Genomic DNA, 17,048 nt, shown 5'->3' with positions numbered 1-17,048 from the left:
TTCTACCGTGAACTGTAAGCCCTGGCTTATCACAAAGCCCTTAGCAGATGCTAGATCAAGTGTGAAAACAGAGGAATGGTAAAATAATGCCAGCTACCTCAGCAACTCAGGTGGTTGCACACGTGGTAGCTGAAAATCTTAGGGAAATCTCTCCCCATCATGTTGGTGCCAGCCATAACACCAGGCATACATAAATAAAAGACAGTGCTTGCCTATTATCAGATTTATTCCCATAAAGGATACATCTACTGAATTTGGTCAGTGGCCTATTTTGTAACAATGAAATAACAGTATCCTCCACATGTGCTCAGATAGCTTAAATCCTTTGTTCTGACATTAAATTTGGAAACTCAGTATAAAGACATATGAACAACCCATCTGGTATGTCTGTAATGTTAAAGGAAAAACATAGCATAGAGGAGGAAGGTCAGGAATAATCAAGAACATGAATTGAAGCATTAGCTTAGATTTTGCCAGTCTGAGTCACCCCACGTCTCTAATGCTCGTCTTGTCTGGTAGCTTAAGTTTAATCCCCTTGGAAGCAGCAGTAGGTGGAAGTCAAGAGAATTAGCTTTTTGTCCTAGCTCCGCTAATTATATGACCTTGGACATGTTTTCTAACCACACCGAGCCCCAATTTCCAGGTCCATAGACTGAAGGGGGGTTCTTGTGCATGATCCCTAGGGAAACTTTCACCTATGAAATTCTATGAATATGCTTAATATCACCATCAATCTACTTAATGGGTTATGTTTTTCTCTTAGCAAACAATAGGCCTTACAGTCTATGGACCAAACATATTTCTGTTCTGCAATACTTGCAGGATTCACAAGAGATGTACTCATTTTCATTGTGAGGCAATGTTTTCTGTCATGGCAGTAATTATTGGATTTAAGTAACTGCATTTTTCAGAGGCAAATGTTGACTGCTTTTCCTTTTTTGCTTTTCTTAATTTATTGCTAGCCATCACATATAGTCTTCATTTCATTAATAAAAGAACATTATTGTGCATTTTGCCTTTTAGTCCATCCATTATTCATACTGCCTAGGAGACCGAACTGGGGATGCAGCTGCTGGGACATTAATCTCAGGAACCCTTTCTTTTGCTTACCCTCACTCTGCGGGGACTACATTACGATTTGCTTGTCAGTTTGGAAATGTTTTGCTTGCTAGTAAAATTAAACTGACAAATCGATTGAAATATCCACCCTCCTCATTTTATTGGGCTTACTCTCATGCTCATTGCAGTTGTTTTGTTTTGCTTTCATATCCTTTTGAGGTCTTGCCAGAAATGACACAGTATCTGAAGACATGGCATGGCTTTTCTTAAAGACGACCATTAAAATGGCAAAGGGAGGCCTTCGTGGGATGCAACTGAGTAGCCTTCCAAGCTGCTTACTTTCTTGGCATGATTATCTTAAATATTATTCCCCATTTTTCCTGGGAGAGCTGACCTTATGCTTCTGCACTACTAATCTTAAACATAGGCTTCTCCTGCTGACCTGGTTCTTAATAGAGTCTTAAAGTGGCCTACCTCTGCAGTGGGTTTCTGATGGCCTCCTATCAGACAGTTAAAATTACAGCCAATTGGTGGGGGTTGAGCTCAGGACAAAATTCGTGTGCTTCCTCTGCCCAACAGCCCTGATTTTCTTATAGGAGCCCAACCTCAGTGGAGTTGCCTTGTTTGTTCTCCATCATACGAGTAAACTAAACAGCAACCAAAAGCACAGTTTGCCTTAAAAAAATCTATGAAAATGTAGTGCCTACAAAGCAGGTGAGTCAGGGGTAGTTCCTTTTATTGCAGAAACCATTTTAACCTTGCCAAAAAGCTTAGTCCTGGATTGCTAAAAGTGGGATGTTATTCTAGAGCATCCCGTATGTGATTTGATTGCCCAAATTTTGATGTATTCCAAATTCTTCAAAAACATGTCTATCCTGAAAATCAGTGAAAAAATGGTCCCTTCTTTGGAGAGTTCAATCATTTATTTGTTAATTTTACAAATGTTTATTGAAGACATCTACTAGGCAGTGGAGATACAGTTTTTAATAAGCCCTAATCCTGTTCTTGTGGAATTTGCATTTGTACAGATGGTGCCTTTTAATTTAGACATATTTTTCCCCCTAGAAAGGGTGTTGGAAAACTTTTCTGGAGAGGGCCAGATAGTTAATATTTTAAGTTGTGCAAGTCACATGGTTCTCTGACTCAACTACTCAACTCTGCTGCTGTAGGGCAAAGGCAGCCATAGACAGTTTGCAAATGAATGTGTGTGACTGTGTTCCAATAAAACTTTATTTACAAAAAAAGGAAGTGGGCTAGATTTGGCCCATTGGCCGTGGTTTGCCAATTCCTGTCCTAGAGGATCACATTTTAAACTTATACTTCATCAGAATTTTTGGCTATAGCTACTTCAGATAAAACATAATGCCATAAATACTCACAAGAAATATAACATATACATTACTGAGCATTTTACCCTCATCAGAGCATTAAAAAAGTTCATGATTCTACTTTAATAACAAATGCCTCTCTCTGAAGAGAGATCAGTTTTCTCAGGAAAATCTGTGGAGTGGGTGATTTGCTCTTGAAAGTCAGGGAAACAGATATCAATTTTTTTTTTTTTTTTTTTTTTTGAGTTTCTTCTTTGGGCTGGGGTGTGTGAAAGCACTTTTGTACAGGCAGGCTAATTTAATCCTCACCACAGATTTTGAAGGTGGATAACACTTTCTCCTTTGTGTAGGTGTGGAAATTGAAAATCACACGAAGAATGTAACTCGCCTAAGGTTACTCTGCAGGAAATGGGGTGGACGAGATCTAAACCCAGGGCTTCTTGACTCCAAAGCCACACTCTCTCTGTACACTGGGCTGCCAATCTTTAATTAAGTTAATTTAATCTCAATCTCCATTACTTTTTTTTTTTTTGAGACAGAGATTTGCTCTTGTTGCCCAGGCTGGAGTACAGTAGTGTGATCTCAGCTCACTGTATCTCTGCCTCCCTGGCCCAAATGATTCTCCTGCCTCAGCCTCCTGAGTTGCTGGGATTACAGGTGCCCACCACCACACCCAGCTAATGTTTTGTATTTTTAGTAGAGATGGGGTTTCACCATGTTGGCCAGGCTAGTCTTGAACTCCTGACCTTAGGTGATCCACCCGACTCAGCCTCCCAAAGTGTTGAGATTACAGGTGTGAGCCACCACACCCAGCCTCCAAGACTTTTTAATTTCTAAAAGTGTCATGTGACTGACATATATTTGAAAATTGTTTATTTCAGCCTATGAATACTCACACCCTTTCTTTTTTTTTCTTTTTTGAGATGGAGTCTCGCTCTGTTGCCCAGGCTGCACTGCAGTGGCCGGATCTCAGCTCACTGCAAGCTACGCCTCCCGGGTTTACGCCATTCTCCTGCCTCAGCCTCCCAAGTAGCTGGGACTACAGGTGCCCACCACCTCGCTCGGCTGGTTTTTTGTATTTTTTAGTAGAGACGGGGTTTCACCAGGTTAGCCAGGATGGTCTCCATCTCCTGACCTTGTGATCCGCCTGTCTCGGCCTCCCAAAGTGCTGGGATTACAGGCTTGAGCCACCACGCCCGGCCTCACACCCTTTCTTAATAAAAGGTGTGTCATACTTATAACTAAGTTCTTTATGTATGATTTCTTGCGCATTTATACCTCATAAAACCTCTCTCCTCTCAATGACCTCACTAAGGAGCATTCACAAAGTATGGCAGGAATGAATATGAAGAAAAGAGCATAGATGTTTACTTTTATGTCAAAATGAGGGAAAGAGGTTCTGAGGCAAGGGCAGAATAAATATGATACTACACAATTTTCAGTCGATCTGGAATCATCAGGAATCTTAGGAAAATGTTAAAATCTCTCTTCAATTTACACTCAATGATTAAGACTTGGAATGCCATGGCATTTTCTCATTTTTAATAATAAGTAAGCTACATTTTAAAAAGACAAATGTCATTGGAATCCTCTCTTAAGGGGCCTCTGAAAACAAAACAAAAGAAAATAAAACCTCATTGAGCAACCTGTTTGAGTTGGGAAATGTAACGCAGATGTTTCACTATTCCCATGTTCTTTCTAATGACCCTTGGTGACCTTCATGCCACTACAGGCATAGGTATCACTTATTTTTTGCGACTATGGCCTAATAGCTCATGCTCGGGTATCAAGGTACAACTGCAAGACCAGTCCTCACTACTTTCCTGAGACTTCTCTCTAATCACAGTCTGAGTGGTTTTGAAGTTTAAACTTATGACTTTTCGATGTGTTAAACTGAACCCCCCCAAACTTTCTGTTACAGAGGGAGCCTCCGGAGTGGGTAGAGCATCTGCCCTGCCTGCCAACCATGCTCTGGCTCTCCGCGGGGACTGCGTTCTCACTCTGCAGAGCAAAGCCAGGACAGCTTGCCACCGAGCAACCTGCAATGCATTGCAACTTGCTGTGTACATTTGGCTGCTTCTGACCGAGGCTGGCCCTAGATCCCTTCTCACACCGCACGGAGGTTCCTCCCTGGCTTCCAAGGGAACAGTTCTCTCAAACCTGCGCGGAGCAAGATGCATTTAACTGACCCCATTCCTTTTAACAACCGAGCATGACAGCTTTTAATAGCCTTGCAAAGACGGCGTGCGGCCGCCACCGCTCTGCCTCATTACTCACTGTTTCAGCACGGTGCTCGAATCCAATATGCACATTTTAGTTACGTCATGCCTGGGAACTCAACCACCCTTTTGTCCTAGCTCGCCTCCCCATTTTATCTTATTTCTCATGTTTAGCTTATGTCTTGTTTTGATATTTGTTTTATCTAATTGAGTTACCCGGTTCTGGCTGTTGCCCTGTTCTGTGTGCTGAAGGTGCAGGAATCTTCCCCGTGTGTTACAGGGCATAGCACCTGCCATGGTGATAGCTTCACTTGGGAAGGTAGAAATGTGTGTGACCACGTCCCCTTTGAATAAGGATGTATTTCCAGGAAGGGGAAAATGTAACGGGATGCAAATGTTTTCCAGTGGCCTGCAGCAGGGGGAAATGGTGGCTTCTCAGGAGAGTGTGGAATATCCCAGTGAGCTCATTCCCAGGGCAGCGTCCCCCCTGGACTCTGGGTGACAGGAGCAAAGTCTCCTGGACGCATGGGTCAAGTGAAGGATGCTGCTCCCTTGGAAGCAGCTCTCTGGTATGAGGCTGGAGAATGGAGAGAAAGGGGAAAACAACCCCCACTATTTGTCTATAATCACCAAAAAGCCAGTTAAGAGGGACAGACCCATTCTGGGCACCCTGAGGAGATGGTTTTCCTAGCCTGTGCCCTTATGTGATCTGCTTTACAAAAAGCAAGCGTGACTCCCAAGTGTTCTGCTTAGAGCAGTAAAAACAGCCATGAGCGCTTTAAACACAACAATTGGGAGCGGGGATGCTCGCCTGTAATGATTGTTTATGTTAGAAAGTTGGCTGCCACCATGGTTAGACAAATGCTCCCACTTCTGCGGAGATAAAAGGCAAGCACTTGCAATCAGTAAGGAGAGCGTGTACGTTCTGGGGCTAAATGGCATTATAAAACTTCCTAATTAAGCATATATGCCGATGAGTTTTTAGCATCATTTCTCCAATTTAGCTTTACATACTGGGTGCGCTGTTCGGTACAGCACTAACTATAAACATTGTTGTTACTGCCCCAGCTGGAAAACAGAGCAGTTTATGTGTGCAAGAAAAAAGAGATTATCTCCCATCTGCTCCTGCCCATTATTCAGGGATGTGTCATTTTGTCTGCTGATGGGAGCCATCACTAGGATTTTAGTTAAATGGCCTTTTTATACTTGGCTATGTTTATTAATTATTGTGTTTACTTGGGGTTTAGTTCGCATCCTTAATCCCATAAATTTAGTAATTTAATTTTCCAGAGGTTTTTGAAATTAGGTGACTTTATATGTGTAATTTTTATAGTACAAATGTGCACAACTATAATTAGACATACTTGATGCCTAGTTTTAATTGTATATTAACTTTACACTTAGATCTCTGGTTAATATTCCTGACATTAAGAGACACATAATTTAAAAAGGATGGAGCATGGTGTGATTCAATTTATATAAAGTACAAAACCAGCCAAAGCTAATTAATGTGGCTAGACTCTAGGGTCAATGTTTACCCTTGAGGTGAAGTGACCCTCCTTGAAGGGAGCCCCCAGGGTGCTAGGAATGTTCTGTGCCTGAGCTGGGTGCTGCCTACCGGGGCATGCTCAGTTTGTGACAATTTATAGAGATGTGCATTCCTGATAGGTGCAATCTTCTGGAAGTATATATTCTTTCAGGTAAAAGTAAAAGATGGATGAATTCTCTTCTGTGATACAGTCAAAAAAGAAGGGTCTGCACAAAGGCAGATTATGATGAACTCACCCTCCTCCCTCCAAAATAAAGTCAAAAATTAAGTTCTTTCTACATCGATAAGGCCAATTATGTAGGTAAACTAAATAAATGAATGTGCAACTCCTACATGCATTATAAACGGAGAAGACACAAATAGCCCTCTATGTCAAAAATGACCTTAGAAAATTTTATTGAGCTTTGGGTGTTTTCTTGCTTTAAACAGATTTGGAAATGATCATGATTTTAGTATATCTGAATCATTTGTCAAGGTATGCCCCTTTCTGCTTTCCTGTGTACTATGTTTTGAGTGTCTGATTATAGAAAAATAACCAGGAGTAACAACTGGGGCTAAAATCATATATATATAATATATATACACACATATACATTATATATGCATATATACACATACATATATTTTTTTTTTTTGGTTAAACTTTGCAGTCTAACCATGAAACAATATCAGACAGCTACTCTCTTACTACAGATAGGCTCCATAGTTTGGAGAAAACAAATGTCAAAACCAATGGAATTTTTTTTTTCAAACACTAAGATGTGGAGCGTTACCTGGAGATCATTTCAGAAACATTAAGATGGAGAAAACAAGCTCCCTAGGATTTCTCAGAGTTCATTTCTCAAACCATCAAAAACCATCCTGCTTGTGGATAACTTAAAGAGACATAAACAATGCCCCTTGAAGGAAATGCCAGGGCAGTTGACTGGAATAGAAAGCGATTGGATAGAATTCTTAACCCAGTTTTTAAAAAATCGATACCTCCCATAATCCCTTTTGCTTGAGCAGATAAGCCGGCTAAATAATCTGACAGTTACAAAATATTGAAAAATAAATTCATGCAATAGCTAATACATAGAGGGATTTCCAGGGGGAAGAGGGAACAATAAAACAAAAACAAAACAAAAAGGTGGAGAATTTGAAAACACAAGCTTACCAACACACACAATGCATTCTATAGCCCATTGTACTTTGAGGCGCTTCTACTACTAAAGTGTAAATGCATTGTTATCCATCTAATCAGGTCAAGGTTGGACTTGATGACTTTAAAATGACAGTATATACTTCTATAGAACACACACTAGCGTGCTATTGTTCTTCCATTTGTTAAGGGACAGAAGAGCACTGGAAATCATTGTTTTAATTAGCAACATCAGGAAAATGCTTTGGCATTAGCACTAAATATACTGTCCTTTTAACCATAAGGAAAATTGATACTGAGCATGTGCAATGGAAAGAAAGCTGGCAAATGTCAGTGTGAATAATGGGTGAAAAAAAGGAATGAGGGGGTGTGGCATCTCAATCAAGATTAAAATGAAACCGATAAAGCAGCATATGGACTGGATAACAAATCAAAAGCATGTTTATCCACCGAAGGAACTGGTTAATGGAGACTGCCAGCACGTTGCCATGGAAACACTGACTGTTGAGCTGCACCATCTCATACCTTATCCAATACATTCCTGGTTGCTGGTAGTAGTCCAAAGACCCTGATCTCTTGATGGTAAACCCGTGGTCCAGCTGAGCAGAGAGAAACGGGGCAACTCAGTGGATCAACATTGTGCTAAAGAATTAAGACTCCAGACCAAGCTGTTCTTCATTGATTCTATATGTATATATAGTTACGATGCCTCTTCTGCAGGGTAACTAGCTAATATCCTAAGTCTGCATACTGAAAACAAAAAGGCAGGAAATGACACTAATCCCTCATGAATATTTTGGAGGCCAATTTGCTCAAATAGATCTAGTTTATCAAACAAGTTTTTGAATGACCATTTTAATCACATCCTCTCAATTTCAAAAGATACAAACACCTCTTCATATGCCATAGAATAGAAAATGCTTCACAATTCAATAAAGTACTGAAATCAGCATTCACCACTTAAGAGAAAGCAGATTGGACCCCATAGAGTATTACCACATAAGGCTTAAATTTGAGGGCTTCATAACTATGAAATGAAAGAGGAAAAGAATCAAGTTTTGAAGCCTCATTAATTACAGCAATTTACATTTCTGAGTTAATCTTCAAAAGCAGAGCTAGTCTTAAAGGTGAATCTTTTTTTTCCTTTTTATAAAAGGTATATGATCTAATTAAAGGTGAATCTTAATTACATTTCTAAACTAAAAAGATAGAGTATAAAACAGTCAATAAATTTTCTCTGTGAAAATATGGAAAATGAAGTAAAACAAAAAATAGTTTTCACTGTATATTAAAAATGCATATGTACAGTTAAGTGCTTATGATTAACACAAAGTACAATAAATAGAAGACAGGAGAAGTTCTCAAAGTTGTTCATCCTGGAATAAGATGTTAGCTTTTGGCTACCCGGGAATAAAAGATTCAATCCCCCAAACCTGAAGAACACTAAACATGCTGCGTGCCCGCTTCCCCATTCTGCCCGCAAGAGGATGTGACTTGGACACCTTTCTTCAGAGAGAGGCTTACGTGTTCTTTCAAGTGCATTACTGGTGTGATGCTGACGATAGTTTCTACTTCTGAATTCACAAAGGTATTTCAAAAACATGCCAGGGCACCAGGCATTTAAACTAAAAACTGCTTGGAGGATTTGGTGTTCTGATTATAAACTAGGCTATCCAAGTGTTCATAAAATGCAATGTGAGGTTTTAATCTTTTAAAAAATGTATGTTTCCTTTTATTAAGAAAAAAATTGAGTATACTTGCTTTCAGGAAGATGAAGGTGTATGCTTGGCCACAGACAGCTACTTAGTAATTAGCTTTCTATTGCCATCTACAGGCAAAGTGTCATATAACAGGTCTCATTTTAGAACTAAGCTTCCCAGTGTCACAATTATATGCACGCTGATTAGTATGGATTTGTTCAATTAGACTGAAATGCTCATTTGCATGAGCAAAATGCAAAAGAAGAACTTTAAAGCATTAGGAAAATTATTGGTTAAAATAATAAACAGTGTTAAATGAGGAAAAATAAATTGGAACTGACATCTTAGTCATCGGTTCTTCATCAAGCTGAGCAAATCCAATAATGCCTCTGTCTCTTCCCTCAGCTCTCAAAAAGTTCACCATTAAAATGTCATCTCTAATTCATTTTATGTCTATAAATTGCATTTTAATAACCTTTTGTTTCCCTTTCTCTCTCTCTCTCTCTCTTTTTAAATCCCCCAACTACTGAGAAAGGCAGCAGAGGGACAATGGAGTCTCTGAGAGGCACAGAATGCTGCAGTTGTAAGGAATGCAATAGCTTCCACCTAATCCCATGGCTTGACCTAACGTCAGAGCACCTTTCCTCCTTCAGGAGGGTGTGTGATCCCAGTGAACCTCCAGCTAGTAATTACTGTCCTAACCAACTCGAGGCCCTCTTGCAACCTTAACATAAAGTTATCATTTGTCCTTTCTTTGGTCTCAATAATGTAGGGAGTGTGAAGCAGAAGAAAAAAATGACAACCAGAACAAAAAACACTACAGTTCAGAACATGAGTACATGTTAAACTATGCTCATATGATAAATTACACCTGTGAGAGAGGCTGCCGGTTATGACAGTATGCTTTTTTCTTTTTCTTTTGTCATTCTAAGAAAGAAAAAAGTGTCATAGATTCTCTTATGAGCATTAGTGATCTCCAGCAGGTAATTAGGTTTCTAACTAAGAAATGAGAAGTACTAGTTAAAAATCAATTATTTAATTGTTGGTTCCCCCCCCCCGCCACCAAACCACAAACTAACACTACATCCTAAATAATAATTTTTTAAAAATTCTAAAGGGTGTAGGTAATTCTAAAATATTAGTCCCACGGTAAAGGCAGTTTAAAATACATTATTTTGTAGCCTCTGGGGAGAGCATATATACCCAGGAAAATTCTGTTTGAATGAAATTTATGCTGAAATCAGTTTTTGTAAATCTATCAAATAGAATTCATCACTGTATTATATCAATTCCTGAACTTTTAATGATGTGAGCAAATTAATCGTTATATTAAATTATTAAATTATCAAATAGTCTTTATAGAATGCATCATTTATAAAAAAAATTTTCTTCTACCTCCCACTTATTTTGCTTCATAGCAGAATAGTCTTTCTTGGCAGTCATACTTTGGAATATTATTTAATGCCAGGATTTCTTTTTCCTGTGATAGTCTCCTGATAGCCTTTGCATTTTAAGAACGAAAAAATGGTTATGCAATATAATTGGATATATCCAGTGCTATTCTGAAAGTAACAAAATGAAGGGGCCAAAATAGCCAGTTTCTAATTCCCAGCCCCACCCTGTGGCTACTGACCTTGGCTGAGTTCTTCTAGAAGGTAGAGATATTTATGAGAGAAAAGCATTCTGGAGAAGGTGCCTAAATGTACATAGTATGGTAGACCAGTTTCTCTTAAAACAACCTCTGAAATCTACATTGATATTCTCTTTTATGCTTGAAATATTAATGCTGATGGTTAACATATAAATTGTGCTGTAGATCTGACAGGCACTTTTTAAGATATAGTTTTCTGAAACCAGCCAATTATTTTGAATCTGAATTAAGTTGATGATTATTTTTAAAAAGACAAAAACCTCTGCAATGGTAAAGATTAAACAAGCATGCAACCAATGCATAACTCAGCATTACACAGCCCACTTTACAATTTGTAAGTATATTACCAGTTTGTGCATTTTCCATGGAAACCATGTTAGTGATGAATTGAGAAACTTGCATTCAAAATTGCATTCAAAGTGGTCCAATCATGACATTTAGGAAAAAAAAATAGTGGATCTTTGATCTTCAAATACTAACGAGTGTTTTAAGATCCACCTAGATGAGGTTTTAATGAATTCATATGGATAAGGCTTCAGAATTTATCCAACTTTGATTAAAATAGGATTTTCCCTCAAATATGTGCTGTTTGTCAATTGGAAAATTGCCCTGACGTTCCTGCCCTTAGTCATTGTAAGACTCCTAGAATACTGTGAACAAACCCATATTGAGCAACCAAGGCAAACTTAACCAAAGACTGATTAAAATAAAAGACCAGGGAAAAAAGAAAACAAAATCAAAATGACAGAGGTGGAATAGGCACTCTCTCTAGCAGCCGTAAGCCCTTAGCAGGAGAAAAACAGTCCCTTTCATGGACAAGCGTGCTGGCAGTCCATTCCAAAAGAAAACTGTGGAATCAAATGTTTGGAATAGACTTATATCTTGAACAAACAATGGAAACAGAGTCTAGAATGTCTAGTTTAGTAGATAATCACTATGAGATTGTTGCTTTCAAAAATTACTGACTGAATATCAGCTCAGAACAAAGAACACTGACCATCTATGGAAGATGTAGAGGCTAATTTACCTCTACAATGAATTTTCTTAGAAAGAATTAAAGATAGAGGGCAGGAACAACTTGAAATTTTAAAACTTCAGCAGCACTGAGGAACATCTGGAAGAGTGGGCATTCCTTGTCACTTTACACATGTGCCAGTTGCTCACACGCATGTAAATCACTATTGAAAGGGTTCAATCGAGAAACGTGAAATGCAAACAGTACGAGAGCGTGTATGCATGCATTTGTACCATTTGCAAATTCTGGAACCTCATATCAAATATTTAGTAACCCAGACCTGGGACTGGTGGTATCAAACAGATCACTTGTTTATCCTCAGTTTTATTTAGAGCTCTCACGCAACCAAAAAAGAAAAAAAAGAAAGAAACTAAAAGCACCCAGAGAAGTTAAATATTCAGTACTGCTCATGAGTGAGAGGTACTGTTTAATAGCATAAATACTTTTGAAAAAGTCCACATCACAGTGTCTTAAATTCTTTGTTTGGAGAAGAAAAATAGCTCAAGTGATTTTCAGATTGAATATGCTATTAAAATTTACATACTCTGAAAAAAAGAGGAAATTATTAAAACCTCAAGTAATTGGAACTTGAATATATTTACTCTAGAATATGACACCAGGAAATATGAGGTTTCATTATTCCTCGGCCCAATTTAATCTTTGCCTAGAGCTGTGATCAAATTGCATGTACTGTATGTCTGCATGTATAGAACAGAAAAAAAGGCCTTGTGCAGCCGCATCAATAAAATAGTAAATGTTAAAAGACTTTCAACTTTCAGAACAGAAATTTCTAAGGAGCAAGACATTATGACTTCGTTGGGTGTTCACAGTAATTCAATTTCACTGAAAATCTCACTGCATAGCTTTCTGCTATGCTTTGACTTTAATTTAGGTCTAGTATCAAGATCCATAGTGTTCCAAGCTCTCCCTGCAATGTCTTCTCTCTCAGCTTGCCTTTCCTTTCTAGGTTCTAGCAAAAGGACACTATGAACTCTTTTTCTTAGTCAAAAAGTTTGCGTTGGCACAGAGTCCAGTGGGGGGAGGTTTTCGGTTTTAAATAAATAAATCATAAAATTAATATATACTGCAAGACACCCTGGAGGTGTTGGATAATGATGTGACGCCGAGGGAAATGATCTGCAGAAACACGTAATACATATAAGTCCCATACCTCCTCTAGTGTATTAAGTGGCTGAGCTGTCTAAAGAAATGACCCATTCTGCTGTCTCTGGCTGGAGAATCTCCTGAGTAATGCCTGTCTCTTAGGTGGGTTGCTTTAAAAAAGTTATAGGTGGATATTTCAGATGCTTACTGCTATGACAGAAACTCCAGCTGCTGTGCTATTCGGCTTGGGGCCTGTGTTGAAATGCTTCTTTATCTTTCCAGCTACTGACAGCTGATGTTCATTTTCTGGAAGGCCATCATCCTGGAGAAAAAGAAATAAAGAGAAGAGAAAATGAAAGAAAATAAGATAAATGAAAAATGAAGGTCAAATCTTCTAGTCATAGGTAGCGATCTTAGAATTCATAAGATGTCAGAAATAAACCAACCAATGTCTACTCATTAAACACTGTTGTTGGAAGTACTGCTCCAAGATCTCATTCATTTCCACATCTGCTCTAAAATTCATTTGCTTTGTGTCATCTGACCCTCAGAGATTTGTCTCTAAATTAAAAAAAAATTATTTCTGTTTTTGGTTTCTAATAAAATCTTTGCCAACCACGGCTCTAGGAACATGTCAAAGAGCAAGTTAATCTAGATGACCAGAAAAAAAATTCAGTGTGAACATCTTCTTTTTAATATTTTTTTTCCTCTTAACCCATTATTTAGACCCAAAGCCAAGGGTCTTGGCTGGCAAGCTTGGGCTTCTGCATGGCCCATAAATAAACTCAGGCTTGTTCCACAGCTACTCATTTGGCCATACTAAAAATCCCAGGCAGCCTTCCAGGTAGAAAGATCTTCCTTAAAGTTTAAATCTTTCTTGCTGCCTTCAAATCATCTGTCATTATGACGTAGTTTATATTGGAGCTCACTTTAACCAAGGTCTCTATTCTCTGCTGGAGCCCTCTATGACTGAGGCGGGATACATGGTTCTCTTGTATTAAATACTGTTAGAATCGCAATAACCAGCGTCATAAGTATGTGCCACCACTTACTAGAGTTCATGATGAAAAGGCTGCAGGATCCTTCAAGGCAGAGACTGTGTTTCACTCACTATAGAATCCCCAGGTCTTAGCATAGTGCCTTGCACGTAGTAGATGCTCAATTGTGGAATAAATGAATGAACAGATAATAGAATGTTTGCAACTCACTGCTAAAAAGAAACTCCTGGCAATCACTTCGATGCCATTCATTATTTTTCTTTTTTTCTTCCTCTCCATCATTGTGCAGGTAATTTCTTGGTTCCACCCAGGAAAATAAGTCTGCTGCTTCTCAAGCATAACGTGCTGGCTCCTTTTGCACGAGCTGGTACCTCCACATGGCATTTGCTTTTTCTTTCAGCATTTGGGCATTCACTTATTCAATGGACATTAACTGCATGCCTACATGGGCCAGGCATTACAGTAGGTGGGGGAGAAATGACGGCAAGCAAAGACAGGCATGGACCCTCCTCTCCTAGACCCTCTGCTCCATTTCTTTTCTTCATAACTTGGGCCTGTTCCGAGGCACTTATCCCCGGGTTAAGCACGATCCATTCTATTGGCTTTTCTGGAAACCCCCAATGCTTTTTTCATTATATCAACTTGCACTATTTCTATTTTTTGGTGTTAGAAACAAGGTGAAATTCCAGTACAGTGGGGATGCTACTTGGGGAGGGAACAGAAGCAGGGCCACATGAAGTGCCGACTTTGTCAAGGGCTATGTTAGGAATAGCAGAATGTGGGAGGAAGATGTGATCTCTGTCCACCAGCATCTTGCAGGCTAATTAGGAGACAAAATACGCACAGACTATGTAAAATCATGAAACAGGCCAACAAGATAAAAAGGAGCTGTTTGTTACAAGGCAGCATGACTGGATGGCTCAGCTAGACGCACCAAAGAAGTTCAGAGGAGAAAGGGCATATTTTCTGTTGTCAACAGGCACAGTCGACTTCATGAGGGATATGGGACTTGACCTGGCCCTTAATGATGGAGAGTGTGTTGACAGGCAGAGAGGAGGGACAGTGATATTTGGTGTGTAGTGTGTGCAGGTGGGAAGCTACAAAGTCATGTCTGCCAAACAAGAAGTCAAACAGTTTGTCTCTAGTTAAGAGTTTATGTACCATGGTAATGACAGAGAAAGCTGAAAAAACAGGAGAAGATTGGCCATAAATGAGTACCCAAAAGATCCCAGAACTGAAGTCTTCATCTCCATTAGGAATACAGCTTTTTAATAAGAGGACTGTAAGTTTAAGAAATGTGAAGGACCACCTTCCTTTTACTGAGGTATTTTTATAGTACATTATCCAGCTCTTGGTTCACTCTACAAGCGAAAGAGAAGTCAGATGATAATTACAAGGAATTAGGATTATGCATCCAGAGTTCTAAACACAAGGGTGAATTCAATGGTGTATATATAGAAAGTTTTTATTAAAATGGTGAATGAGGCCGAACGCGGTGGCTCGCACCTGTAATCCCAGCACTTTGGGAGGCCGAGGCAGGTGGATCACCTGAGGTTGGGAATTCGAGACCAGCCTGACCAACATGGAGAAACTCCATCTCTACTAAAAATACAAAATTAGTTGGGCGTGGTGGCGCATGCCTGTAATCCCAGCTACTCAAGAGGCTGAGGCAGGAGAATCACTTGAGCCCAGAGGTAGAGGTTGTGGTGAGCCAAGATCGCTCCATTGCACTCCAGCCTGGGCAACAAAAGCGAAACTCCGTCTCAAAACAAAAACAAACAAACAAACAAATAAAAACAACTGGTGAATGAAACCCTGGAATTTAAGTTGGACAATAGCGTTTGGAATCTAAGTTAGAATTTTTGAGATTTTTTCAACATTTGACAAGGGATAAAATGATACTGAAAGTCTTCTGAATATTAGTATCATGCCTTGGCAGAGTGTTGGGTTTTGCCAGAATGAAAGGGGCCACCCTGGGTGCCCTAGTGGCCTCACTCCCCAAGATTACACATGCACTTCTTACCATCTCTTTGTAGAGTTTCAGGCTACCTTGGGCAAAATGAACAAATGAGCTTTTGAAGATGAGATAGTTTGAAAGACATGATTGTGGAGAAGGTTGAGGAAAGGTTTTTCTTTTTAGGGTGAAAGAAACTTGAGCATATTTGTGGTCTTAGGATAAGAAGCTAGTGAAAAGGGAGAGTTGAAAGATAGGAGAAAGGGCAGGGTAGGGACGGAGGGTAGAAGTGAAGTGGTTTGCCTTGGGGAGGTATAGGTTTACCTCTTTCTCTGGAGCAAAGATGAAACAGAACGAGAATGAGCAGAGGTGCAGGGGAGGGAAATGAGAAGAGTATGGCAGGGCGAGGAAGATGAAACAAGCATTAACTGCTATTTATATGTATGATCGCTTTCCTCCTCAAACTTCCGTCTATTTATTAGTCCCATTTTGAAGATGGGCAAAATGAGGCTCAGCAAGGTGAAATCATTTTCTCAGCATCACACAGCTAGAAAGTGGTTGAGTTAGCATTGAACCAGGCCTAAAACTCTGTTCTTTTTCCCACACCAGGTTGCATGGATTGAGGATGCTCACTAGCATGGCATCAGCTACAAAAGAGCTGCTTAACTGCTCCATGGAAATACTCAGTGAATCATCATTTCCATGATGAAAGCGGCACAGTGGTGAGCGGGAAGGAGAACTGAATTAGGGGCCGAACAAACCACAGAATATTTGGACGCTACTTAATGGAGCCCGGGAAACATCTGGTGGTCAATAAAAGAGACGCTGGGCATTTCAGGGACCCAGTGGAACACAGTTAGAAATTCTCTGTCAAGTGGAGACTGGGTGTCCACTAATCTGGGATGTGTCAACGTGACCTATTAGGGCCAGGACTCTAGGATCCTATGTGCAGCAAGCAGTGCAGCAAGGCCTGGCTGACACTGGGCAGAATAAAGTTGCACGGAGCCAACAGGGTTGCCCTATGACTGGCACAGGCTGTGTTTACCAGCCTGCGTGCAAATATGGGGAAAGATAGCTGGGTTTTCATAAGAGCAGCCCCTACTTAACTTACTGAGAAAGATTCACCTGTTGCTGAATAACCTCACCTTCTTTTCACTCCCCACCACTGGCATCGTTTCAGAAACTTGCCTTCACCTGGCTTTCCCCCCACTGCCAGTTCTTGAGCCAGGAGTTTGCTCTCTAGCCTCCTCACAATGGATTTCCTTATCATTTCCCAGCCCTGTCCTGGTCCTAATCTCCTGTCAAGGTTCCTAGCAACTCTTTCAGATAC

The 17,048-nt window shown here is 39.8% G+C and overlaps 1 protein-coding gene across 5 annotated transcripts in view; it reads right to left on the bottom strand.

The window, feature by feature from the left end:
• The window catches only part of DCLK1 (doublecortin like kinase 1), a 359,929-nt gene that overhangs the window by 11,254 nt on the left and 331,627 nt on the right, over nt 1–17,048 (bottom strand). For 3 of the 5 annotated variants that reach the window (XM_030922322.1, XM_030922321.1, XM_010383112.2), the window contains one exon: nt 12,975–13,088. In XM_030922322.1, the coding sequence (XP_030778182.1) occupies nt 12,975–13,088 (114 nt within the window). Of the gene's footprint in view, nt 1–7,821; nt 7,896–12,974; nt 13,089–17,048 lie in introns of all 5 variants that reach the window. The other 2 variants (XM_010383111.2, XM_010383113.2) reach the window with 1 other exon arrangement.

This window comes from Rhinopithecus roxellana, chromosome 18, assembly GCF_007565055.1.
Source record: "Rhinopithecus roxellana isolate Shanxi Qingling chromosome 18, ASM756505v1, whole genome shotgun sequence".
Taxonomy (NCBI): Eukaryota; Metazoa; Chordata; class Mammalia; order Primates; family Cercopithecidae; genus Rhinopithecus; species Rhinopithecus roxellana.
The sequence above is the reverse complement of the archived record's forward strand: the minus strand, read 5'-3'. Positions and strand labels throughout refer to the sequence as shown.